Consider the following 26,376-nt stretch of genomic DNA (forward strand, 5'->3'; position numbering starts at 1 on the left):
GAACCGATCGGTTGGACAATGCCATAGTGTACACTTTTTATTTGTGGTTTAGTTGGAGGATAAAATCAGCACTGCACACTTGTAAGCAGTGGCGAAGCTTGAAATTTTCCGACGGGGGTGTCGAAAACGTATATACTTAAAAAAGTTATAAAACCGGGGGGTCGAAAACGTATATACCTAAAAAATTCTATACGAAAACTATATACCGGACACTACATACCGCACCCTGCTTGTAAGTCCCATGGCATGTTAATTATTGGTTGAAGGTTACATCCGAATAGGGTTGTTCATGAGCCGAGCCTAGTCTAGTCAGTGCAAGCTTGGGCTCGGCTTTGATTTGAAACCAAGCTGCAAATCTAAGCTCTGGCTCGGCTTGGTTTGGTTTGATTTTAAAAAGTAAAATTGACACATATCTCTTAAAATTCAGTAGTTTAAAATATTATTCAATAGTGCAAAAAAAAAAAATCCAAATTGCTTCAACTTAATACATTATAAGCCAAAATCAAGTTTAACAACACAAAATAAGTTTTAAATTTCGACTGTACCTAATTGCGGAGTCCCTAGATATATGCCCACTGCATCCAGAAAGTAATTTGCCTAAGTTTCAGTTTAATTGTATATATTGGGAACCTCTACCCTCATCGAGTGGAAATATTGAGAAGCTTATAAATTTTGGTCTATGTGCTTGCACAAACCTTGAGTCGTTTTCAACAAGCATTTGTGGTTTACAACATTTAAGAGAGCTCACCCTTATAGGCAGTATTCCGGAGGTGCCCAATGATCTTTACCAGTTACAAAGTCTAGAGAAGCTACGTTTGTGGATGAAAGAGATTAAGCATCTTCCGGATAGCATTTGTATGTTGAAACGTTTGAAATCACTCGACTTAAGTGATTGTAGATCCTTACAATATATCCCAGACAGTATCTGTAAGATGGAAAGTTTAAGAGATTTATATCTTCGATTTTGTATACAAGTTGAAAAATTGCCAAAGGAATTTGGAGATATGAAACGCTTGAATACGTTAAACATAGAAGGTGCGGGTATAAGACAGCTTCCGTACAACATTTTTCGATTGAAAGGTCTGTGTATTACAGGGTCTAGGGGGCAGCTTGAGTCGTGTGGTTTTACTAATATAATCTCAAGATTCGTAGGCTGGTATGTACAGTTATGAATAACAGGGACATTCTGTAGGTAAGTTGGGATTCAAGAAGAAGTATTGAAAGTGTCTTTGAATATTTATGTTTCTGATTTATAGAATGCAACAGGGACATTCTCTTTTTGTTTAACATGTTGTTATCGATTACCGAACAAAAAATGATTACCTATACTTAACTGACTGACTGAACCAATCGGTTGAACAACCCGCATCTCATAACCTGCACCTTTTGATCGTGGTTCGGTTGGAGCATAAAATCAGCACTACACACTTGTAAGTCCCATAGCATGTTAATTATTGGTTGAAGCTGTTACATCCGAATAGGGTTGTTCATGAGCCGAGCCGAGTCAGTGCAAGGTCGGGTTCGGCTCGATTATAAGCCGAGCTGGCTCGGCTTGGATTTTAAACCGGGCTGAAAATCTAAGCACGGACTTGGCTTGGTTTTAAACCGAGCTGGCTCGGCCCGGCTTGGTTTGGCTCGATTTTATAAAGAAAAATTAATACATAACTCTTAAAATTCAGTAGTCTAAAATATTATTGAATTAACAATACAAATAAGGCTTAAATTTTAATGGAATACAATATTATTAGCATGATAGTTAACCTTCAAATATGTCATAGATATCAAATTACACTCCTAAATACATGTAAATAGTAATCAGTTTTTGTGTAATATATTATAATGTTTATAATATTAGAATATATTACAAGTAAAATAAGCCGAGCCGAGCGACCAACCGAGCCAATTCGGCTCGTTACAAGCCGAGCCGAGCTAGGCTCACTTTCTAACCGAGCCGGGCCGGCACCGAGCCATATCGAGCAAGTTTTTTCCGAGCTAAATCCAAGTGAGCTCCAAGCCGGGAGCTTTTTGTACTGCCCTACATCCAAATATTACTTTATGAGATCAAAACAACATATAATTGAGTGTGTCAAGCCCTTCTTTATGATAGATTTATTGTATATACCAATTTAGCAGAGGTGGTAAATGGTGGCGGGTAAACTAACGAGCAAAATAATTTCTTCCATGAATGTTAATATTCTTCCCCTTTTTAACTATTTATACCCTCCTCTAAAAATGCAGATTAAAAGTTCTCGTCTCTTTAAAATTTGTATTTTTGTTTTAAAAACCAGTTTATTTGAAAATCCTCTAAATTCATTTACGTAACTATATTTTTACAATAAATATATATCAGAGTAACCGCCAAAATGGTCTCTGAGGGTCACTTTTGACACTTTAGTGCAAAACTCATACCATGTGGTTTCAATTTTGTTGACATTTTTATCCAATAAAATCAGATCATATTTTTCAGTTAAAATCCAGCTTTCTTTGTCTTTTTCCTCCCTTTTATGGAAGGGCAAAATGGTCTTTTAACGTTTTATTATAATAAATTAAAAAATCTGACCAGTTTACCCTTCATTAAAAGAGGGAAAAATATAAAAAAAGCTAGATATTATCTGAAAAATATGACCTGATTTGCTTTTAGACGAGAATGACAACAAAATTGAAACCAAATGGACCTAGATTCAAAAGGTTTAAGTTTTGGACTAAAGTAGCTAAAGTAACCAAACCATAAGGACCATTTTAGCAGTATTTTCATACAAAATCAAAATCTGGTCCGATTTTTCAGTTTATATCCAGTTTTTTTTTGTCTTTTTCCTCCCTTTTATGGAATGGCAATCTTTTTTGTAGGTCCGGCTAGGGGAGGATCTAGTCGCCTACTCCTTGTGTACGAATACATCCGGTTGTGCGGAATCCAACCGGAGATGCAAACCGAGATCGAACACGACAAGAACACGAGATACAAGACCGAGACTCAACGATTAACAGCAATGTATTAATACTTGAAAAGTCGGTTACAAGCTCAATGTTTACAAAACAATCTTTGCAAACTCTCTCTTGAATCTCTCGGGTATATCTTCCTTGTGCGGTTCTTGTCTACCACCGAAAACACTTGTCTGTTTTCTTGTTTTCCTTGTGTCCACCGAAATCACCAAGTGATTTCGGTATATATATGTTGTGCGATTGGGCTGGGCCTTGTGCGATTGGTCTTGGGATCGGCCCAAATGAAGAAGGCCCAACATGTTTACATTAAACATGCAGATAGAAGATTTGTTGTCGTCATGCAAGTGTGACATCACCATGACATCATCATGGTGATGTCATGCTGATGTGTTGACGGGAACGGTTCTCGGCTCACCGTGCTTTGCGTGTTGAACTCTGGGGCGCACGACGGAGGAATGTCGTGGCGTCGGGCTTGAGCCGAAGCTAACCGGGTCGAACCGAACCGAGCCAAGTCGCGTCCACATAATATGTATCAACAAACTCCCCATTGGACGCTACTCGTGAGGTTCATCTTCCATGTCTTCCATGTCAGAGGATCTTCAAAGTCTTCACGTCTTGAAAGCAGAGAGTGTATCAACCAACTCCCTGTTTCATGTAGAGAGTGTGTTGACAAACTCCCCCTTAACATAAGCTCCCCCTTGAGTTATGCTCGTGACTGACTAGACTATTAATGCTTGAGATCCTTGTGGTGTTGATGATGGTCAGCGGCAACTCGATCATCTTCATCACTTGAGTGCCTTCACGTCGTGTCTTCATTCCGAAGCTTGTCATCGACCATGTTCTCCTTGCCTTTAGAATCTGCACATGCAAGAAATCTAAACGCGTAATGAGAACAACTGCTTGGAATATAGTTAGCATAAATAAATGACACACGTATGACCATGTTCAAACAACTACCGTCCGACAGCTTGAAAGTTTAACAAATTTGTCAATCTTAATCTCCCACTTTCAAAACTTGCAAATTTCGACCGTTTATGAAGATTTAGTCAATTCGGTTTTCGTTCAGGTTTCAGGTAACCAAGACTCGAGCTCCAACATCGTACGATCGAAAATAAAATAGAAATAAAATCTTTTTGGCTTTTAGAAAGTTTATATTAAAACACACCTAAAATCTTTTTGGTATTTTTGAATATTTGAAATGTAAAGACTGAAAGCAGTAAATAAATATATACAGACATTCTTTTTGTGAGTTTCGAGGGTAAGAGAATCATATCAGTGTATGGTCATGCCAAAACACTCCTGTTGTTCAATTAATTAACATTAAGATAAGCATCCTATAACAATTATCGGTATTGTTGTCCACTTAAGCTCAACTTATCAGATGTAATCATGGCAAGGGGATACGTTAAGGTATGATTTATACTTACCGACCGGTGTTCATCCATATCACGACACATTCCCGTATCAAGGTATGCACGAGGGTTCATCTTACCGGTGAGTATACCGATTATCATCTGTTTGACCGTATATGATGTGAGAAACTCACTTATTTTGATTGAAAACAAGCCCTATGTGATAGAATCACTTATTGATGAGGAACTTGATTTTCAGATGCATGAGGGCACATGAGCAAGTCCGTGAACAGGTCAGTACTTTCGTACAGCAGAGAGACGAACTTGACTCCCGGATAAATGTGATATTTTATCACTTATTTGTTTGGACATGTGATTGTTGATCACTTATTGAGGTCGTATGTAGTATGTACACGTATGTATGGTATCATGGAAGATCTAGACTTGCGTCCCCGTTATTTTTCGGTAAAAGAAACAACCATGATACTCAGATGATAAGCAGCATAAAGACCGAATATCTCAGAACCTCGGCAATCTCTCAAACGAAATTTCGGTACTAAGACCATATGCCAATGAATGGTTCCCACCGGGTCTTCAGTCGATTTAAGATTTATATCACCCTGCACACTTTAAAATGATTGTGAGCCTACCGATACATCTTATATAGAGCTGCTTATCATTTTTCATTTAAGGTTTAAAGAGGTTTTGACAGACCACTGATGTACTATCATTTTCTCTTTTGCTTGCCAGGAAACTCATTTTTTCTTTTCTATTGTTTTTGTGTTTTTGAAATTTTTCGATGTTTTTGGATTTTTCAAATTTTGGATTTACTCCCCCTAAAATCAATAAACTAAGACAAATTTAAAACACAAAGGTATTTACAAAAATGATTTTCCGATGTTGGTTTTACTCTGGTGTCACGGCCCCCGGCCCGGTTTGACCCGTTCCAGGAGCCGCGGGACAGAAATCCTGCGGTATTTGATTTATGCGGCAGCGGAAGTCTTTTATTACAGGATCTTTTCACCGGAAAATTTGCTCGTTTAATATATTACACAAAGGTTTAGGGATAAAATCCCATAATTTACAATAAGTTGATTTCACACAGAAATCATTATTTTCTAAAACATGTTTTATTTATTTATTCACAATGAGCCACTTCTCTGAGCTTGTAGTGCTTTACTGCACTTTTCCTGGATCACACAGATCACCTGAAACATGTTTGAAAAAGGTTTTGTCAGCGGGGAAATACTGAGTGAATCATTCAGTTTTCTAAAACGACCCGTTAGTTACAAATTACAGTATTAATAGCGATTACAATGTTTCTGATATCAAACCAACTACCCACAGTATTTGTCACTCGACCAACCATTGGCTAGCCCATTTGTCCAATGGTGTCTGTGACTGTGGTCAGATCACCCCTTGGCCGCCCGTTTGTCCAAGTGTGACGGGAAACAAGTAATGTATACAAAACCCCACATACCGGCTGTAATATGGTGATTACAAAGACTTAATCCCTGTAATTATAACTTTGAAAATAATTTGGAGTTTTGTAAAACAGTTGATAAAAAGAGAATGACTCACATTGCAGTTTTAACGAGCAAGATATAAGCTTTACTGATTAGCCTTGATTAACCTAATTTAACACAATGCACACACAAGCAGGTTAGTAACTAATACAGCAGTTACGTCAATTCACGAGATTAAACCCTCACAACGATTAATCAGTGCAATACTCGATAATTCAATCGGATTCACAACGAATAACAGAGCATAGTCCGAATTCAAACAGCACTCTAATATTCAAGTCGAAATCACGACGAATAATCAAATTACAAGCTCAATTTGAGCAGCACCCGGACTATCGTTGGATAGTTATAATCGATCGGACGTTGAATCGTAATAGCGATCGAGTTATTACCCTGATTGCGGCAGCACCTCGTGATCGTGTGTGTGTTGTGAACTGTATTGCTTCTAACTCGTCCTACACACAGAATTCTTACGACGTTTTAACATCCAAGTTTAAGTGCCAAGGTCGGCTATTTATAGCCAAAATTTCGACACGCTTACGGACCGTATGACTTAGCCCTTACGGTCCGTAAGGGAACCTGGTAAGCTTACGGTCCGTAAGGACCTACCCTTACGGTCCGTAAAGGGTGCAGCCTACTTCCCTAGCCTAGCTGAGTTCGGGTCTAGCCTTGGTGATTCAAAATTCCAGGCAATCAGCATTTAGCAACGATTATATTTAGATAATTATCAACTAGGGTTTGCCCCCCTCGAGTTTTAGGGGCCCTGATCCTGATTCCGATTGTTCCGGAAATTTCAGGGTTTATGCCAAATCACTCGGGTGTCTCAATTAGGGTTTTCTTATTGGATAATTATTATCCTAATTACGGGTTTTAGTGACAGTTGTTACATCTGGCTTGACCTTAATGTCGTTTACCAATAATAAGAAGTCAAATCTTGATTTGTCAAATGTTTTGGTAAAAAGGTCGGCACGTTGGTCATCGGTGTGGACTTTAACAACATCGATTAGCCTTTTATCAAAGCAATCACGTATGAAGTGATATTTGATTTCGATGTGTTTGGTCTTTGAATGCTGCACAGGATTTCTAGTGATCTGTAAAGCAGCAGAATTATCAACGTAAATTGGAGTAGTTAGGAATTCAAAACCGTAGTCGCGTAATTGTTGCTGGATCCAAAGAACTTGGGAGCAACAACTTGAGGCAGCAATGTATTCAGCTTCACATGTTGATGTAGCGACACACGTTTGTTTCTTGCACTGCCATGTGACTAAGCGATTTCCCAAAAACTGACATCCAGCCGTTGTGGATTTGCCGTCGATTTTGCATCCGCCAAAATCAGAATCACTGAAAGCTATCAAGTCAAAGTTATTATCCCTAGGGTACCATAGACCGGTGTCAGGGCAACCCTTCAAATAACGAAAGATCCTTTTTACAGCTGCAAGATGTGAGGCCTTCGGGTTAACTTGATATCTAGCAAGCAGGCACGTTGGGTACATTATATCTGGCCTTGATGTTGTGAGGTACATAAGAGATCCGATCATCGCGCGATAGTATGAGGGGCTAACCGCTTCACCCTTCAAATCTGGAGTAATTCCGTGATTTTGTGGCAATGGGGTACCATTATTTCTTTAAAAGTTGATATTCGATGTATAAACTCATATCATTATGTGTGGTACTTGGTAAGTACATCATTTTTAAAAGCTAAAAAGTTTTTTCATAAGAATTGTCCATTATTTCTTTCGACACTTCATGGCATCTCATTGATTTCAAAGTTAAAAATGTTTATGCGTTTATTTTCTGATTTAGCATCTTGCATAAAACCAGTAGAATAAACAATTTTCAATTTCTTTTGTGCATTTAGTGGTTCTTTATGGATTAGGTAGGCTTATCATGTTGCATGATTTTAGTTTTAATGGATGTTAGTTGTGATGGCATTTATTTTGTTATGATCCTTACCAGTATAGAAGTTTATTACATCTGGTGTTATTGTCATTTTTTTCGAAATATGTGATTTATGTACTGCATCTTTGATACTATTTTTTTTTCTGTAAGATTGCATGTGGGTGAACATATTATAATTTAATATGAAAAACCAGCTTTTAAGTAGACTTTCGATCAATATTTTATTACTAGTTTTTGTGACAATTAATGTGTTGGTGCTTTATGAATTAAAAAAAGTGTTCATAAAAATATTGGATCATTTTGTTCTATTTTAGTGTTTGTAATATAGATAGTATCTTAGTTATGTATGGACAAGAGAGTTTAAGGGGTTGGTGGAAAAAAAATGGATACGGGTGTTCAGTGTTGTAAGAATCGGTAGGCGCTAGTCGGTCGGTGAGGTACCGACTAGTGATTAATCAGGATTAATAGGGATTAATCGAATTGAGAGTTTTAGATGTAATTTTTGTTTTATACACACACACATTTTTATATGTAATTTTTTTTAGTAGACATGTTTTAACCCCATTGGTGGGATTTTATAAGGTATGGTCGAAATTTGGCCGGAATCTGGCCAAAATTTGGCCGGAATACGACCACCGTGGCCATTACCCGGTGAATCTTCGATTAGTGATTAATCGCCGACTAATCGGAGCCTAGGCGGGAGTTTACAACCATGCGTGTGTTGATAGTTTACTTCTTATTGTGTAGCTGTGTTTCTTGTAAATGTCATTTATTAATCTTTTTTTAAATTAAATGTTTTTTAGGAAAGTGAAAGTGAAGAAGATGACCTTGATGAAGTCGATGATGACAATGATGATGAAAATGACCATGAACCAGAACCACCAGCAGAAAAGGAGCCAGCTGTTGAAAAGCCCTCTGAAGTTTTGCCGCCCAAAGAAGCCGACAGACAACTTTCGAAGAAGGAACTGAAGAAAAAGGAGCTTGCAGAACTTGAAGCTGTTCTTGCTGAATTGGGTCTAAACGGCAATAATACCCAAGAAGACACCCGTGGTAAGCTAGTGTCATTTTTTACAAAAAAGCTCGTATAATGCGTGTGGAGCCCAGTTAAGTAAATTATTGCTTTCCTTTATTACACATTCCAACTATGAATATGCATGATGGCATAGTTGTCAATAGCGATCGTAGCGATCCGCTATAGCGCGCTATGTAGCGTATAGGTCCAGTGTCGCTATTTGGGTTGTAGCGATAAATAGCGACACTTTATTTATTTATTTATTTTTTAAATATAAATAACAATTAAATATAGCTATAAAATAGGTGGATTTTAGGTTTTTGTTATTTTACACATGTAAAATAGCATATATACCAGGGTATTTTGATATAATATACATATAAAATTTATGAAAATTCTTTTTCTAGTGTATCGCTATTTATAAAATAGCCACCCGCTATTTATCGCTATTAGCTATGTAGCATATAGGTATAGCCATTAACAACTATGCATGATGGAGAAAAGGCTTTTAAATCGTTTGAAAAGACGAACTATTTTCATCTAAAAGTTTTAGTGGCGTTCCGTCATCAGGAGGTGCACAAATCTGTTTATTTTCTTAATTGGTTCGGTTATTTACTTTAACCGGTTTGGTTAATAACCGGTAATTTTTATTTTTTGGCTTTTTCCTAATTAACCGGTACATCGGATAATAATTACCGGTTACTATCCTAGAGATCTGTGACCGGTTACAAACCGTTGGTTTTTTAACTCCTAACCGCCGGTTATTAACCGGTTATGTTTTGTTAACCGGTTTTTTGCCCACCTTTTCCATCTTCTGATATTTTCCTTTAAAAACATGTTAATGCCTGTGGAATGTGGATGTTTTCGTTTATACCAATTATGACCAAAAAATTTTTATTCATTCTTAAAAGACCGTTATAATCTATCACATGTTGACGCTACATCAAACGTATATACGTGTTTTCAAGAAAAAAAAAGTTAGGGCCGGTTATTAACCGGTTATGTTTTGTTAACCGGTTTTTTGCCCACCTTTTCCGTCTTCCGATATTTTCATTTAAAAACATGTTAATGCGTGTGGAATGTGGATGTTTTCGTTTATACCAATTATGACCAAAAAAAATTGTATTCAAACTTAAAAGACCCTTATAATCTGTCACATGTTGATGCTACATCAAACGTATATACGTGTTTTCAAGAAAAAAATAAGTTAGGGCATTTGTCATTTAACGTGTTTTTGGCCTGAATCGGCGTAGATGGAATTAGATACATACATGAGTGGCATATAAAGTAGGATAATGAATGTGGAAATCACATAAGTGTGTATATGCTTTTACTAGTTTTTTTTTGGTCATAACGGCCATTTAAAGTTCTTAACCTATTTTGACATGGTGGCACTTCAACAAATGTAACTTTTAAGTTTTGAACATTTGAAGTACAATGCCATTGTCAGTCGGATTTTGGCAGAAATTGGTACAAATGCATTATGCAATCATCAGCACATAAATCACTTCATTGGTCCCCTGAATCAGAATAAAAAAATGAATTTTTTTAATTTCCTTTTGGTTTCTATATATCTTCTTCTGCAGGTAGTGTTCTAGAGAAAGTTGAGAACCAAAACGGGGAGCACGAGAAAAAAGAAAAAAACGTGCAAGGCGGCGAGAGCAAAAGTGCAAAAAAGAAAAAGAAGAAAGATAAATCTTCAAAGGAAACCAAAGAACAACAAGACCTCACAAATGAACCCGACCCCGTGAATTCTGAATCTACTGAATCCGAGAAGGCTGAAAATTTATCTGCAATCGATGTCAAAGAGAAAATGAAAAAGGTGGCTTCCATGAAAAAGAAGAAATCCAGCAAGGAAATGGACGTCGCCGCCAAGGCTGCTGCTAGTGAGGCCGCGGCAAGAAATGCACGACTTGCTGCAGCTAAAAAGAAGGAGAAGAGCCACTATAACCAGCAGCCTGTTCGCTAAGTTTTTTCTTTACAGTTTATGATATATATATATGTCTATGCTGTAGATTGCATGTTTAATAAAACCTATGGTCGTCTTCGGTGACATTTTGAGAAGTGTTCACATAGCGAAATTTTACAGTATTTTTTAGTAGTTTTCTGGTTTTTACTTTCTAAATTATAGAATTTATAGTCCTGTTTGTGCGGTTGGTAGAAAGTGAAAAAGACCCTTTCATGGATGAAACTGTTTTAGAATTCCAGTTTTTGTTTATCTTTGGATGATGATTTGTTTCCTCTTTCTTCTATTTATGTGAATTGGGAAGTTTGTAATTGGGATGTTGTATGTTGTTTTGCAAATATAGCATTTGTATACAAATTAAAAATAGAAAAACAAAAAGTTGCAAACAATCAAAAGAGTAAAATCCACGGATAGTCCCTGTAGTTTGGTAAAATTTCACCCTTAGTCCTTAACTTTTGGAAATTACACCCGTGCTCCTTGTGGTTTAACAGTTTGTTACTCGGATAGTCCCTGGAGTGGATGGGGGTTAGTTTTCTCCGTTAAGTCCATGTGAAATTACAAAATTACCCTTGCTTTTATTAAAATATAAAAAATAATGCACATACACACACATATATATAAACAAAGACCAGATTTTTTTCCACCATGACTCTCTCTTTCTCTCTCTTTCTCTCTCTCTTTCTCTCTCTCTCTCTCTCTCTCTCTCTCTCTCTTGCAAACCCCCATCACCACCTGCCGTCACCAGCACCACCACCTGCCACCATCCACCCCCACAACACCATCAGCCACTACCTACCCCACACCACCACGAACGACCCCACATATCTGAATCCACAAACTCTTCCACCAACGTAGAGCTTTGTTTAGGGGAGTGTAACCGGGGGGTAGCGATGGAGGAAGAGGCGGTGGGGAAAGTGATGGAGGCATTGGTGGATTTGGACGGTGGTGTGGCAGCGGAGAGGGCGTTGGATATTTGTTTGTCCAGTTAATAAACCTTCATGTTTAGAAAAGCTTGCAAGATTAGGGCTTTTCATGGGGCTGAGATCTAGACTCCTTCTTGTAGCTAAATGTGCTTGTTGTTGCGATTCCTGCTGAATTTGAGGTGGGTTTGTTTAAAAACCAAGAAATTAATATTGTTGTTAAATGAAGCTATTTTCTCATTTTTAATTGCATATTGTTGCAAAAAGAAAGGCCTATATGTCAACCCAACCAAGTTAATTCGTGAGCTATTAGAAAAAAAAAATTATATGCAATTCAACCCAACCCACTGATTCGGTTGAAAATCTGTAGGTTTTTTTTTTTTTTTTGTGTGGATTATTAAAAAGAAGCAAGAATCATTTCATCTTAAAGGAAAAAGTGGTTCCTTTTCACACTTTTAAGGAATTTTGTTGACGAGGTTGTGGTTGCGGCGGCAAGTGACGGTAGGTTGTGGTGGCGGTGTTGAAAATGGTGGAGGTTGGTGGTAGGGGGTGGCGGTAGAGTGGTAGAGAGAGAGAGAGAGAGAGAGGTAATTACTCACTTGGAGGGGATGGTGGTGCTGGTGGGTTAAAGGTGGAGGGGGTGGTGGTGGTGGGTTAGAGAGAGAGAGATGGCAGTGATGGCGGTGATGGTGCAGGTTTGAGGAGGTTGTCAGTGGTGGGTGGAGGGTGATGGTGGTGGATAGAGGTTGAAGATGAAGTATAATTTCTATTTTTTTGTATTATATCATTAAGGGTAATTTTGTAATTTCACATGGACTTAACGGAGAAAACTAACCCCCATCCACTCCAGGGACTATCCGAGTAACAAACTGTCAAACCACAGGGAGCACGGGTGTAATTTCCAAAAGTTGGGGACTAGGGGTGAAATTTTACCAAACCACAGGGACTATCCGTGCATTTTACTCCAATCAAAATGTTTTTTTTTTTACTTAAAATGATAAAAGATGTAACTAGTAGATATCCAAGTATTAATCATAATGCCCAGTTGCGGTGTGCACATATAATGTATATATGTGTGAGCGCTCGGGGGGCAAAAGTGAAATGGTACTAACTTTAACGTTATTTTACTAATTTCGTGAAAATAACGTTAAAAGCGGCGGACGGTTAATCATGCATCATGTGGTGACGTTGATCGCTGAAAGACACGGGGGTACATGCACCAATCAGTATTTGTCTCGATTGTTTGAGTGTTATGTTTCTTAGGTCCAAGGCTTGATACAAAACTACAATCAAGCCAGGGGTCTCACGTGAAGCAGCTTCTCTATTTCTACGAGGTAGAGGTAAGGCTGTCTATATCTACCCTCAGACCCTACCTTAACTTTGCTATTGGTGGGATTTACTGAGTATGATGATGTATTAATCATACAATGTTTTGAAACTACTTATGTGAAGTAAAATCTTGATGGATGTAATGAATCTGTAGAACTCCACTTGCCTGTTAAATGTGCTAACCTCAAAACCATAGATCTTAGACCTCCTCCAGGTTTTAGCACTGTTCTCTTTTTTGACTCCACTGAAAATCATGATTAAAGATAATCCGGAAACTTGTAATAGTGTTAAACATGCTAAAAAAACACTCAAACACGCCTTGGAACCGCCCCTGGGACGGTTTTTTTTTTTGAAAAAAAAAAAGGTGGGGCGTCCTTTTTTAAACGCCTTCACTTGTGTCTTTAGCCAATAGCATTTTTTGACGGTTTTTTATTTTTTATTTAATTCTATTAGAATATCTAATCATTGCAAGATTTCAAGCCCTGTTACACCATTTTTAATATAATGCCCCACAATGCTCACTTGCTGATTGGACCACTAAATGACGTAAAATGCTCAATGTCTTCCCCTCCCACTACATACGGTCTAGTTGTCTAGTTGTTGAATATAATATTTCCACTTTTTACTTTTTTATACATATAAATACACACCTTTTAACTGTTGGCACCCATTAAGTCAAAAAGAAAAACAATAAACATGTAAATGGTCATCACGCGTAATCAATCAGTTTTATGGAGGGTCATGTATGCTTTTTTTTTATCTTTATAGTCTTTATCTTTTCTATAATGCAAACAAGAATACTTTGTCCCAACCCATCATAAAATATATTGATACCAAATTGTTGTCTTCTTAGTATTGATTATTAATCTCTAACAAGTTCATATAAATTTCCCTCAATCATTAAATATTTCACTTTGTTTGATCCATCAAACACTTGCATAATGGCATCTACTTCAGCTTCATCCATACAAAGGAGCTTCAAGTATGACGTCTTTTTGAGTTTTAGGGGTGAAGACACCCGCAAGAACTTTGTTGATCATCTCTATCATGCTCTTGTCAATAAAGGCATTATAACTTATAAGGATGATGAAAAAATCAAGAAAGGGGAAAGAATCGGAGATCAGCTCATCGAGTCCATTGAAGACTCGAGATTTTACATCATTGTTTTCTCCAGGAACTATGCATCTTCATCATGGTGCTTAGACGAGCTCGTAAAGATTATGGAGTGCCAGAAGATGACCGAGCATACTGCTTACCCCATCTTCTATGATGTGGAACCCACTGAAGTCCGCAAACAAAGTGGGTCGATCGGTTGGTGAAGCCTTTGAAGAGGTCACAAGGAAGAGGACGTTGGAAGATGTAAATCTGGTAACATCTTTATCACTTCATTTGTATTTGTTCACTGAAATAATTTGCTAATACTGAGAAAGTTTTGTGTTTTGCCAAACAGGAAAAGAAAGATGAGATTGGAGGGTGGAGAAATGCTCTTACAGAAGCAGCAAGCCTAGCTGGGATGGAGTTGAAGAACACTTTCAACGGGTATTCTTTGGTTTCTTTTTTCTTATAGAGTAAGGGTCCGGTACAAATGGGTCTTAACATAAGAAGTAAAGGAGGAAATTATTTTATATTTTTGGATTTTTTTCATGATGTCAAGCACGTGTTTTAGTCTCACAATCTAAAAAAAGTTCTTTTTTTTTAACATTTTGCAACTAAACATCATGCTTAAATAGATGAGAAAACATTTCAAAAAAAAAATGAAAAGAAAAGAAAAATCTTCATTTACTTCTCATGTTAAGACTCACTTATTTGTATTTGATCTTTACACTTTTTTTTCTAATACCTGTTTAATAGGGTGATCCATATCATCTCATGTTTCATGCGGGATTGTAAGTAATTTAATCGAATCTTCTTTAACACACAGGCATGAAGCAAAATTTATCCAACAAATCGTTCAAGACGTTTCACTAAATCTACATCTCATTGACTTGAGCGTCAATAGGAAGTTAGTAGGCATGGAGACTCGGGTAAAGGGCATAATTTCATCTTTGGAGCTTGATTTAAATGATGTTCGGATGATAGGGATCAAGGGGATTGGAGGTGGTGGGAAGACGACTTTGGCGAGAGCTGTTTTTGATCATATATCCGTCCGGTTTGAAGGTAAGAGCTTTGTTGAAGATGTGAGAGAAGTTTCAAAAGGCTCTTTGTATGGGTTGAAGGATTTGCAAAAGCAGATCCTTTCATCTGTATTAAATGATCAAACCATTGTTGTAGCTGGTGTTTCTGATGGAAAAAGGATGATGAAAAGGATGATGCCTCATAGAAAGGTTCTTGTAGTTCTAGATGATGTGGATGATATAGACCAGCTTGAAGCATTAGCAGGTGAGCCTACCTGGTTTAAGTCGGGAAGTAGAATCATCATCACCACAAGAGATGAGCAAGTGTTAGTAGCACAACGAGTGAATGTTATTCATGATGTCAATCTGTTATCAGACGAGGAAGCAATTTGCCTCTTTAGTAGGTATGCATTTGGGAGGGAAATTCCAGATCAAGGGTATGAAGAGCTATTAGGAAAAGTTGTACATTATGCTGCCGGTCTTCCCTTAACAATCAAAGTTTTGGGTTCACATCTTTGTGGTAGAAGTGAGCATGAATGGGTAGACGCCATAGAAAGACTAAAAAAAATTCCGTTAAAGGGGACTTTGGAAAGATTGAAAATAAGCTATAATGGTCTTGAGAATGATGAGAAAGAAATATTCTTAGATGTTGTATGCATACTAAAAGGTGAAAAGAAAGATGACTCAATAAGAATCCTTGAAAGTTGTGGGTTGCATGCTCATATTGGTTTAAGAGTTCTTGAGCAGAAATCTTTGATAACTATTTCTGATTATGACGGTTTGCGTTTCCATGACCATATAGAAGAAATGGGTTGGAATATTGTCCGTGGTTTGCACCCTCTTGAGCCTAGCAAGCATAACCGACTATGGATTAAAGAGGAAATAGAAGATATATTGGTTAATGAATTGGTAAGTTCAAGTTTATATGAATGGTGGAAAACTACAACATTTTTATTTGTTTTGACCAAACTTTCATATATGCTTTTTTTACAGGGTACCGACGTAACAAGAAGTATTAAACTAAAATACACAAGTCTCCATCCAACAACTATTATGAGAGGTCTTAGGAGAATGAGGGAACTTAGATTTCTTTCCGTGCTAACTCTATACGGGAAAAAAGAGATATAGAATGGGCTGTTGATAAAGTTAGCCAATACTTACCAGATGCTTTACAATCTCTATATTGGTTTCAATACCCTTTTCGGTCTTTACCTCAAACGTTTCAAGCAAATAAGCTCGTTAACCTTGAAATGCTTGGGGGCAATATATCTGAACTTTGGGAAGGAGGAGAAAAAAAGGTAGAATAATGGTTAATCTGTTGTTTTGCATCATGCATTATAATATTATATTTTATTTTGTCATTACACTAATATTTTTTTCTTTTCTGATGATAGGTTCTAAATAAGATAAGATTCATTGACCTCAGATGTTCAAAGTTAGAAACCTTTGACCTTTGTATGACTCCAAATCTCGAAAAGTTAAATCTGGAAGGATGTTATGACTTTCTCAAACTACACATCCCCGTTGGATGTCCAAAGCTCAAATTTCTCAACCTCGGAGGTTCTAAGGTGAGTATTCTTAACCTTGGGATGACTCCACATCTCGAGGAGTTAAATCTTAGCGGATGTAATAAATTTGTGGAACTCCACATGCCCATTGAATGTCCAAAGCTCAAATTTCTCAACCTCAAAGGTTCTAAGGTGAGATTTCTTAACCTTGGGATGACTCCACATCTTGAGGAGTTAAATCTTGAACAATGTAATGAATTTGTAGAACTCCACTCGCATGTTAAATGTCTAAACATCAAATCCCTCAATCTTAGTGGTTCTAAGGTGCGTAACCTTAACCTTGGGATTACTCCAAATCTTGAAAGCTTAAATCTCAAAGGATGTTCTGACTTTGTAGAACTCCACATGCCCGTTAAATGTCCAGAGCTCCAATTCCTCTGCCTTGGTGGTTCTAAGGTGAGTAACCTCAATTTCGAGATGACTCCACATCTCAAGGAGTTAGATCTTGAAGGATGTTATTACCTTCAAGAAATTCACGCTCCCGTGGGTTGTCTAAAAAATCTTGTCTACTTTAACTTCAACGGTTGCTCAAGGTTTAAACTTTTTGTTATTAACAAATGGAATAACGAACGTCGTCTTTATGATGTTGTTACACTGAAACTAATTGCGGAGTCCCGATATAGATGCCCACTGCATCCAGACAGTAATTTGCCTAAGTTTCAGTTTAATTGTATATATCGGGAACCTCTACCCTCATCGAGTGGAAATGTTGAGAAGCTTATATCTTTTGGTCTATGTGCTTGCACAAACCTTGAGTCGTTTTCAACAAGCATTTGTGGTTTGCAACATTTAAGAGAGCTCACTCTTAAAGGCAGTATTCCGGAGGTTCCCAATGATCTGGACCAGTTACAAAGTCTAAAGATGCTATGTTTGTCAATGGGAAAGATTAAGCATCTTCCGGATAGCATTTTTAGGTTGAAACGTTTGATGTATCTTGACTTAAGTTATTGTATATCCTTACAAGATATCCCAAACAGTATCTGTAAGATGGAAAGTTTAAAAGATTTAAATCTCCAATTTTGTAAACAAGTTGAAAAATTGCCCCAGGAATTTGGAGAAATGAAACACTTGAATGCGTTAAACATAGAAGATGCGGGTATAAGACATCTTCCGTGCAGCATTTTTCAATTGAAAGGTCTGCGTATTACAGGGTCTAGGGGGCAGCTTGAGTCCTGTGGTTTTACTAATATAATCTCAAGATCCAGAGGCTGCTATGTGCTGTTGTGAATAACAGGGACATTCTGTTAGTAGGTTGGGATTCAAGAAGAAGTATTCAAAGTCCAGTCTTTGAATATTTATGTTGCTGATTTATAGAATGCAACAGGGACATTCTCTTTTTTTTGCTTAACATGTTACTTGTGGTTTAACTGACTGACTGAACCGATCGGTTGGACAATCCACATATCCTACACCTTTTGATTGTGGTTCCGTTGGAGCATAAAATCAGCACTATACACTTGTAAGTCCCATAGCATGTTAATTATTGATTGAAGCTGTTACATCCGAAGAGGGTTTTTCATGAGCCGAGCCGAGTCAGTGGAAGCTCGGGCTCGGCTCAATTATAAGCCGAGCTGGCTCGGTTTGGATTTGAAACCGAGCTGAAAATCTAAGCTCGGACTCGGTTTGGTTTTAAACCGAGCTGGCTCGGCCCGGCTTGGTTTGGCTCGATTTTATAAATAAAAATTAATACATAACTCTTAAAATTCAGTAGTAAAGTATTATTCAATAGCACAAAAGAACATTTCCAAATAAGTTCAATTAATACATTACAAGCCAAAATCAAATTTAACAACACAAATAAGGTTTAAATTTCAATAGAATACAATATTAGTTTATTAGCATGATAATTAACCTTCAAATATGTTATAGATATCAAATTACGCTCCTAAATACATGTAAATAATAATCAGTTCTTTTGTAATATATTATAATGTTTATAATATTAAAATATTTACAAGTAAAATAAGCAGAGCCGAGCGACCAACCGAGCCAATTTGGCTCCTTACGAGCCGAGCCGAGCTAGGCTCACTTTCTAACCGAGCCGGACCGGCTTGGCTCCTTTAAAACCGAGCCATATCGAGCAAGCTTTTTCCGAGCTAAATACAAGTGAGCTCCAAGCTGTGAGCTTTTTGTACTACCCTACATCCGAATATTACTTTATGAGATCAAAACAACATATAAGTAAGTGTGTCAAGCACCTTCTTTATGATAGATTTATTGTATATACCAATTTAGCAGAGGTGGTAAATAGTTGCGGGTAAACTAACGAACAAAATAGTTTCTTCCATGACTGTTAATATTCTTCCCCTTTTTAACTATTTATCCCCTCCTTTAAAAATTCAGTTTAAAGGTTCTCGTGTGTTTAAAATTCTTATTTTAAAAACCAGTTTATTTGAAATCCTCTAAATTCATTTACATAACTATATTTTTACAATAAATATATATTAGAGTAAACTGCCAAAATATCCCTGAGATTTGATCATTTTTGTCACTTTAGTCAAAAAGCCAAACCTTTTAAATCTGGTTTCAATTTTTTTTTTGCCATCTTCATCCAAAAGCAAAATCAGGTCATATTTTTCAGTTAACATCCAGTTTTTTTTTTTTTTTTTTTGGTTTTTTCTTCTATTTTAATGAAGGGTAAAATGGTTAGATTTTTTAATTTATTATAATAAACGTTAAGAAGACCATTTTGCCCTTACATAAAAAGGAGGAAAAAGATAAAAAAAAAAATTGGATGTCAATTGAAAAATCTGACCAAATTTTGATTTTGGATGAAAATGATAACAAAATTTAAAACCATGGAGACCCAGATTTAAAAGGTTTGCGTTTTGGATTAAAGTGACAAAAAATGACCAAATATCAAGACCATTTTGGCAGTTTTTCTATATATTAATACTCAATTTACTTGTGTATTATGATTTCATCATCGACAATTCTAAATAAAATAGATGCAAATTGACGTAAATTTATTTTTAAATAAATGAAATTCGTTTATCCATCTCTTATATTTGACACGTCAAAAAACAATTAATTACTAATTTCATCTCATATTGATGTAAGTGCCATAAATCTTGCTATGATATGATATGATATTCATGGATGAAAGTGTAAGTTTACCTCATTTTCTTCGTAACCAAGTAGCTTACTACCTCATAATGCTTTACTTGATCTTTTTTAAGTTTTTTATTTTTTTGTCAGGGCACGAAGATGCAAGCCTTTCTTACGGCAAAGACATGTTCAGAGTATGAGACTTTGTTGAAGGAAAACCAATGTTTGACAATTCGTAATCCATCATTGGATGAGAATCTTCATATGTTGAAAGTGTGTTGAAAATCAATCTGAACGGCAACACAATTGTCACTGCCTACAATGAATCTGTTGGATCTGAATGGGGCTTCTCTTTTGCCCCTTTTGAGTTTATAGAGCAGGACCCTAATGACGACGGAAAGGGTTTCAAAAGTCCTATCGGTATTTTTTTGTATAATCAGAATTCTAATTCTATTTGTCTTTAAATGAACATATATGTATTCAATTTTTTTGATTTAAATCTTCTTTCAGACGTTATTGGTTTTGTGGTTAAGAGTTTCCCTTTTGAACCAAAAGAGGAAAGTAAACATGGGAAGGATGAGAAGAAAATCACATTCATGCTTCAGGATTTGCAGTAAATTAATAATCATCGTTTTTTATTAAAATTTTTTAATTTTTAATATATAATACTCTCATTATAATATATATATTAACTTTATTTTATTAACCAAACCAATTTGTTTTCATCAGACATGCCCAAATTTTTGTGACCCTGTGGGATTGTTATGCTGATCAAATATTAGAGTTTCAGAGGATCAATCAAGAAGAAAAAAATGTCGTCCTGTTCAGTTTGTAAAATACAGGTTTTGGGGAGGTATATTATAAGTTTATTATCTTTAACTTGTAGTTATAAAGTAACTATTCGTTTTAGCGTTACGTGATTTTCTTAATTCCACAGGATACCTGTATGTTTCCAATTTATACAATGTTACAAGTGTATTCATCAACAGTGACATCCAAGAGATTATAAATTTTAAGAAAAGGTCTGTAATCATAACAACATAATTAGTTTTGTCTTTAATTTGTTTAGCTTTTAGATAAACTAATTCAATTATTATGCATTTCAGTTTCATTGCACAGTTATCTGCTGAAAGATCCTCTAGCTTATCTGGGCTGAGTTCGTCGGTTATAAAGTCTCCTTCGAAAGAATATCTGACAGACTTTGAATTCAGTACTATTGGTGGTTTAAATGGAAGATCCGAGGCATTGATAATATTATCATTTGTTTTTTTTAGAATGTTATTAATTATAAATGATATTTTTTGTACGTAGACAAAATCTGTTATCATTCTTGGTACGATAAAGAGTTTTGCTTCAAAGGAATCTTGGTTATATAATCCGTGCAAAAATTGCAATCGTAAGGTTTCGACAAAGACCATTTTGAATGATAAACAAGATGGAAGTGAGGGGTTCGATGAGGTTGTAGTTTTGGAGTGTAACACTGATGCGTGTAATACAAAAGTTTCTTCTTCATTTCCAAGGTTTTGATAACATATAACATAATTTACTTACCTCATTTTTCATTCCGTTATTAAAACGTACTTTATCTTTTCCAAGATCAGGGTTCCTATCCGTGTTCAGGACTGTATGGTTATTGTCACACTTACCCGTTTGAGCGTGAGGTCGTTAAGTTGCTTAAGGTGTCCGCCAATCAGTTGCTCGACAAGAACATTGAGGTATTCTTCTGCGTTTGTAACTGTTTTTATTATTCATCATTAACTTATTATTTTATTGTATACATGTTTAACAATATAAGTTTTTCCTTAACAAGTTGGCAAATGAAGGTAGCTTTCCAGGTGAACGAAAAGCTTCACTGAACCGGAAGTTTGCTTTCAAAATTGCTGTTGGTTCATTTAACATTAAAAACAAATCTGATGGGTATTCTGTGTCCAAGTTAACCGAGAATCCGTTAGTTATATCCGTCTTAGACAAGAAGTTTGATGATATCCAGGTAGTTGAAATTAAAACACTTTTTATTCATTTATAGGTACCATTATATTGGCATTTAGTTGACAACTACTTTGTTTTTTTGTTTTCAGCCTGTTGATGTTGATGGTCATGTCGGTTACCCATGGCATTATAGCCTAGTGGTATCTTGGGGGTGGGATAAGGCTTATGACCATTAGGTCATGAGTTCGATTCCCACAAAGGGGGTTCTCCCAGATTTATTGGGTTTTCTCCTAAATTGGTGTATAGGCATTATTGCCTAGTGGAGATGGATATGATCGGGTGGTTCTGCTGGTGGCACGATGATACTCCAGTGGTCCGTCAGTGATCCAAATTTGCTGTTCAAAAAAAAAAACAAATGCTTCGGATGTTGTTCCATTGAAGGTTAGTATTTTTTTTGTTAGTCTTTCGTACTTAACACAATTTTTTAATCATATAAATGTTACAACTATGGTTTTCATTTGTAGGATTCGTTTTCCTGTATCGGTGATGAAGAAACTCCAATTTCTTCTTTTAATAAAAGCATGTTTTTAACCCGTCCGCTGATGCGAGTACTTCTTCTACTGTACTTATGGAAAAGGAATTGAAGCGTAACTTGGATAGCCTTTATGATGTTGATGCGATATCTTCCCAGTCGTCTTCCAAGCCACGTAAAGTTGTAAATGAGAACGAAGACGGTGTTGGTGTGAGCGTTGGTCTGTTGGTCCCAAAGGTTGAGGAGTAGTTTGTTATGACAACTCTTGATTTAAACAAACTTTTGTTTTTCAAGTTTTATGTTTTTGCTATTGCTTACCGTATTTCATTCGGGTTATTAAAGACATTTTTGCTGGTTATGGTATTTCATTTGGTTTGCTATTTGCATTTTGAAACTTTCTTATACCATGTGTAGTGGGGCATTATTTTCAAAAAAAAAAAAAAAACGCCCGCTCCCCCATTACATAGGGCATTATGGGGCATTATTTTTGAAAAAAAATTGCTTGGGCATTATAATTAAAACGCCTAAATTGGAAGAAGGAAGGTTTGACTGGGTTTGTCCCACCAATGAGAAAATAGTTTGCTTTTTTTTTTAATGATTGGAAGGGGCATTATCAGGCATTATTCCCACTACGCCACTTTTGCAATAACGCCCCATGCTGACTGGGATGACACGTGTTGGATAATGCCCCATGGTGGGGGCATTATTTTTCTAAACCACTACGAGTGGTCTTATCAGATGTGATTGAATAAAAGTTTAGTTGTGTTAGGTTATTGATATTAATGATAGATGTTCTATGTGTTTGCTAGAAATACATTGTATTAGCCATGTATCGATAAATACATATTTTTTTGAAGGAGATGTCAAAACACCACACTGTTGAAATTTTCTTGAATTTGATCGAATATGGGGTATGGTATTCTATCATCTTTGTTATTTTGACTTTGTTTGGCATGATAAAGAAAAAAACTTACTTATAATTGTTTTTTTATATACTTATACCGAAATATAATTTACCAAAAATGTATTTGGATATGTATTAATTTTATTCTATATATGTTACATTTAATTTGTATTCATATTTAATTTGTATTCATATTATACGTCTTTTTTAGTGGACATGTCATAGAAATGGAGTTATATGATATCAAATACAGTGGCTTTATTAAATACCTTTTTTTATGATTGTATTCTTTTGTAGGAAACATTTTAAGGTCAACAAAGTTTACTAGTGTGGTATACGACACTAACATCCCTGGTTTTAAGATTCGATCATGCATTCAATGTAAGTGTATGCTAAAATGATCCATAGCATATGTTATCGAATCTTTTGTCTTTGATGTGTTATTCCGTAATGAATATCTTTATTAACAAGTCCTTTATCGCAATTTGATTTGTTTATTATTATTCTATTTTCTATGAGAACAAGTATTCTCCTATATATATTATTTACCTATATATTTAAAACAGAATGAAATGAACAGTAATAAAAATAGAATTGAATGAATGGCATCGGGTATCGGTATTTAATTTATCAAACTGGATGTATTTTCGATACCAGATTGCCACCGTTATTCATCGGTTTTTACCCTCAAATACCGGTGTCGTACCAGTACCGACCGGTACCGTACCAGGTACATTCGGTACCGGTACCCACTTTTGGGGATTTCGATAACGGTATTTTCATTTTCGGTGCCGGTTGGTACGGAGCTCATAAAATCCTGTAGCAACGTAACAATGTAAGTAATGGCACCGTTTACATTACTTTCATACACACAGTAAGTAAACTGTATTTCATTTGGAATGAGGTTTTATATACACAACAACTTATTTTGCTTTATTTTTTGTCTTTTTCTGTAATGAATGCATTGTAGCATATAAAATTAACTTGGATATTTAAATTATTGATGAGCAATCGTATCAAATCCTGTAATCAAACCGGTATCGTATCGGTGCCAAATTTACTATACCAAATCATTCTAGGTACCAATTTGATACCCACCTTTTGGCGTTCTCAGAATCGTCACTTTCGGTTCGACACTGGTCTAGCACCATACTTGTATTTATTGATTTTTACCTTCAAATATCATACCGTATTGTACCGAGCATTTTCGGTGCCGGTACCTAATTTCGATGATTTTCTGGATCGGTAATTTCGTTGCCATTATCGGTACCGAGCTCATCCATATTTTAACCTGTTAGCACCGCAATAACTGAACTGAAAACAACCAAATTTTCAACGTGTAGGACGTGTGGGTCATATTATTATATATTAGGTTATTTAAAATTGATTTTTTTAGGACGGAGTGACTAGCCTTTTCACGACATTTTTATTTATGTTTTGATATTCAGTATTTGTTTTCCGTTAAACACGCGTTTTGCAGTCATTGGGTCCCTGCCGCAACGAGCGGACGAAAAATCAACTATTAAATTAAAATTTCAACGTTTTGAACAGTAACTTAACATTAAAAACAATAACATTATCCATATACAAACCACAACATATGGCAAACATTGAAAAAAATAGCATTATCCGTATACAAACAACAGAGAATAGTATCACCCTGCCATTGGTTCAAATGGGCTGTCGCCCCTCTCATATTAGACCAACCAGTTTATTATTTTATTCACACTTTAAAATTACATTTTTGCCCTGGAATAGTGTTTCTCTACCATTGGATCAAATGGGCAGCGAGCAATACCTATTGGACCAACCAGTTTATTATATTATATCCACTTTAAAATTATTTTTTTACCCCCAATTAAAAATACGATTTTACCTCAACTTCAAAATACATTTACCCTTTTGCCCCGAGCTAAAAAATACGATTTTGCCCTCGGTAAAAAAATACGCTTTTACCCTCAGCCAAAATTACGTTTTCGCCCCAGTTCAAAATAAAATTTTGTCCCCCCCCCCCCCCCCCCCCGCGGCTCAAAGTTATGATTTTTCACCAGTTTATTATTTTATACCAACTTTAAAATTACATTTTTGCCCACAGTTTAAAATTACGTATTTGCCCCTAGCAAAAATTTACGAATTTCCCCTCGGTTCAAAATTACGATATCACCCTCAATTGAAAATTACGTTTTTGCCCACAGTGCAAAATAAAAATATGGTTTTCCCTAGCTAAAAATTAGGATTTTACCCTCGGGGAAAAATTTGATTTTTCCCCCAAGTAAAAATAAAAATATAACTTTGCCCCCAGTTAAAAATCAAATCATGTCAAAGAGCTGCCTAACACTCTTTTTACTTTTTCTTTCTAACAAACTATAGTACTGTTTTATTAATTGGTTGAGAATTATTCAGCCATCGCCCCACAACGCGGGCGGGGCATAACCTAGTTTTATATTATTATGTGCTAACTATAAATATTCAATATATAAATTCAACATTATTCTAATATTCTAACGTTCAGTAAATATTTAGTATTGTTTGATTGATTTATATTTGTTTATAGAAATATACATTGGAAACTTTCCCAAAACATCGAACATAGATTTAGAAAGTTGATATGTTTTTTAAATTTCATTTAAAATAGATTATTTAAATGTTTGACTTTTCGATATTAAGAAATTAATCATTAATATCTTAATATCTATAATTAATGTTTAAATTACAAAAGTATCCTTACAAACAAAATATACAACATATAAATCTCTTCATCTCATTTGTAGTTAAATCAATACATCCCTTTCACTACGAAGGTATTGTGAGCCAGTTTTATAAACCGGTTAATTACTTATTCCCATCACGTCTTTAGCGATGTATAAACGCTCAAAACATGAATCTAATTCTTTGGAAGATCAATCAAGCAAGAAAAACACTTCAGATGGTTAGTTTTTATTTATCTTTTACATATTTTATTATTATGTTTATATTTGATTATATTGTAATTCAGCTTATGTATCATAATGATAGTCACTTCAAGAAAATCTAAGCAAATGAAGATGTTTTTCAAGATGATGTGGTAAATGTTCCGCCTGATGTCCTAGTTGTAGACGCCGAACCTGTCTTGGAACAACAGGTTTTAGATGTTCCACCGGTTGTTGGTCAGCCTGATGAGTATGAACTTACAAGGCATCTCACTTTTCGTTTTGTAAGTTTCTCATTATCTAATTTCCTTAATTTAATATTACGGAATCTTTTAAAGTTTTTATTCTTATTAATTATTTAACTGGCTTCTTTTATGGATTTGTAATGCAGCGGTTCCCGAAGGCCTTTGCCACAAATGTGGATTTAT

The 26,376-nt window shown here is 35.8% G+C and overlaps 2 protein-coding genes and 2 long non-coding RNA genes across 4 annotated transcripts; all 4 read left to right on the forward strand.

Moving 5' to 3' along the window:
• Positions 1-8,447: 8,447 nt before the first annotated feature.
• On the forward strand, positions 8,448-11,006 carry LOC118481978. Its single transcript, XR_004866541.1, has 2 exons — positions 8,448-8,767; positions 10,316-11,006. It is a non-coding gene; the product is annotated as an uncharacterized LOC118481978 (long non-coding RNA).
• Positions 11,007-12,819: 1,813 nt separating this feature from the next.
• On the forward strand, positions 12,820-21,852 carry LOC110877191 (TMV resistance protein N-like). Its single transcript, XM_035977344.1, has 13 exons — positions 12,820-14,312; positions 14,395-14,483; positions 14,866-15,967; positions 16,052-16,356; positions 16,453-18,085; positions 19,825-20,094; positions 20,185-20,287; positions 20,404-20,527; positions 20,612-20,696; positions 20,781-21,194; positions 21,271-21,389; positions 21,485-21,664; positions 21,753-21,852. The coding sequence occupies exons 1-4, from the start codon at positions 14,211-14,213 to the stop codon at positions 16,184-16,186; spliced, it is 1,428 nt and encodes a 475-aa protein (XP_035833237.1). The 5' UTR covers positions 12,820-14,210; the 3' UTR covers positions 16,187-16,356; positions 16,453-18,085; positions 19,825-20,094; positions 20,185-20,287; positions 20,404-20,527; positions 20,612-20,696; positions 20,781-21,194; positions 21,271-21,389; positions 21,485-21,664; positions 21,753-21,852.
• Positions 16,516-17,853, forward strand: LOC110875282 (disease resistance protein RPV1-like). Its single transcript, XM_022123479.1, has one exon. The coding sequence runs from the start codon at positions 16,516-16,518 to the stop codon at positions 17,851-17,853; it is 1,338 nt and encodes a 445-aa protein (XP_021979171.1).
• A 99-nt stretch (positions 21,853-21,951) lies between the features above and the next one.
• On the forward strand, positions 21,952-22,495 carry LOC118481979. The gene is made up of 2 exons (XR_004866542.1): positions 21,952-22,044; positions 22,128-22,495. It is a non-coding gene; the product is annotated as an uncharacterized LOC118481979 (long non-coding RNA).
• Positions 22,496-26,376: the final 3,881 nt, after the last annotated feature.

Source organism: Helianthus annuus, chromosome 9, assembly GCF_002127325.2.
Source record: "Helianthus annuus cultivar XRQ/B chromosome 9, HanXRQr2.0-SUNRISE, whole genome shotgun sequence".
Lineage (NCBI taxonomy): Eukaryota > Viridiplantae > Streptophyta > Magnoliopsida > Asterales > Asteraceae > Helianthus > Helianthus annuus.

What these genes read in the sequence shown, in the direction of transcription:
- LOC110877191 (XM_035977344.1), top strand. Translation starts at nt 14,211, where the DNA reads ATGATGTGGAACCCACTGAAGTCCGCAAACAAAGTGGGTCGATCGGTT. An exon ending in CGTTGGAAGATGTAAATCTG is followed by an intron (nt 14,313 to 14,394) that starts GTAACATCTTTA and finishes TTTGCCAAACAG; the next exon opens with GAAAAGAAAGATGAGATTGG. An exon ending in ATATATTGGTTAATGAATTG is followed by an intron (nt 15,968 to 16,051) that starts GTAAGTTCAAGT and finishes CTTTTTTTACAG; the next exon opens with GGTACCGACGTAACAAGAAG.
- LOC110875282 (XM_022123479.1), top strand. Translation starts at nt 16,516, where the DNA reads ATGACTCCAAATCTCGAAAAGTTAAATCTGGAAGGATGTTATGACTTT.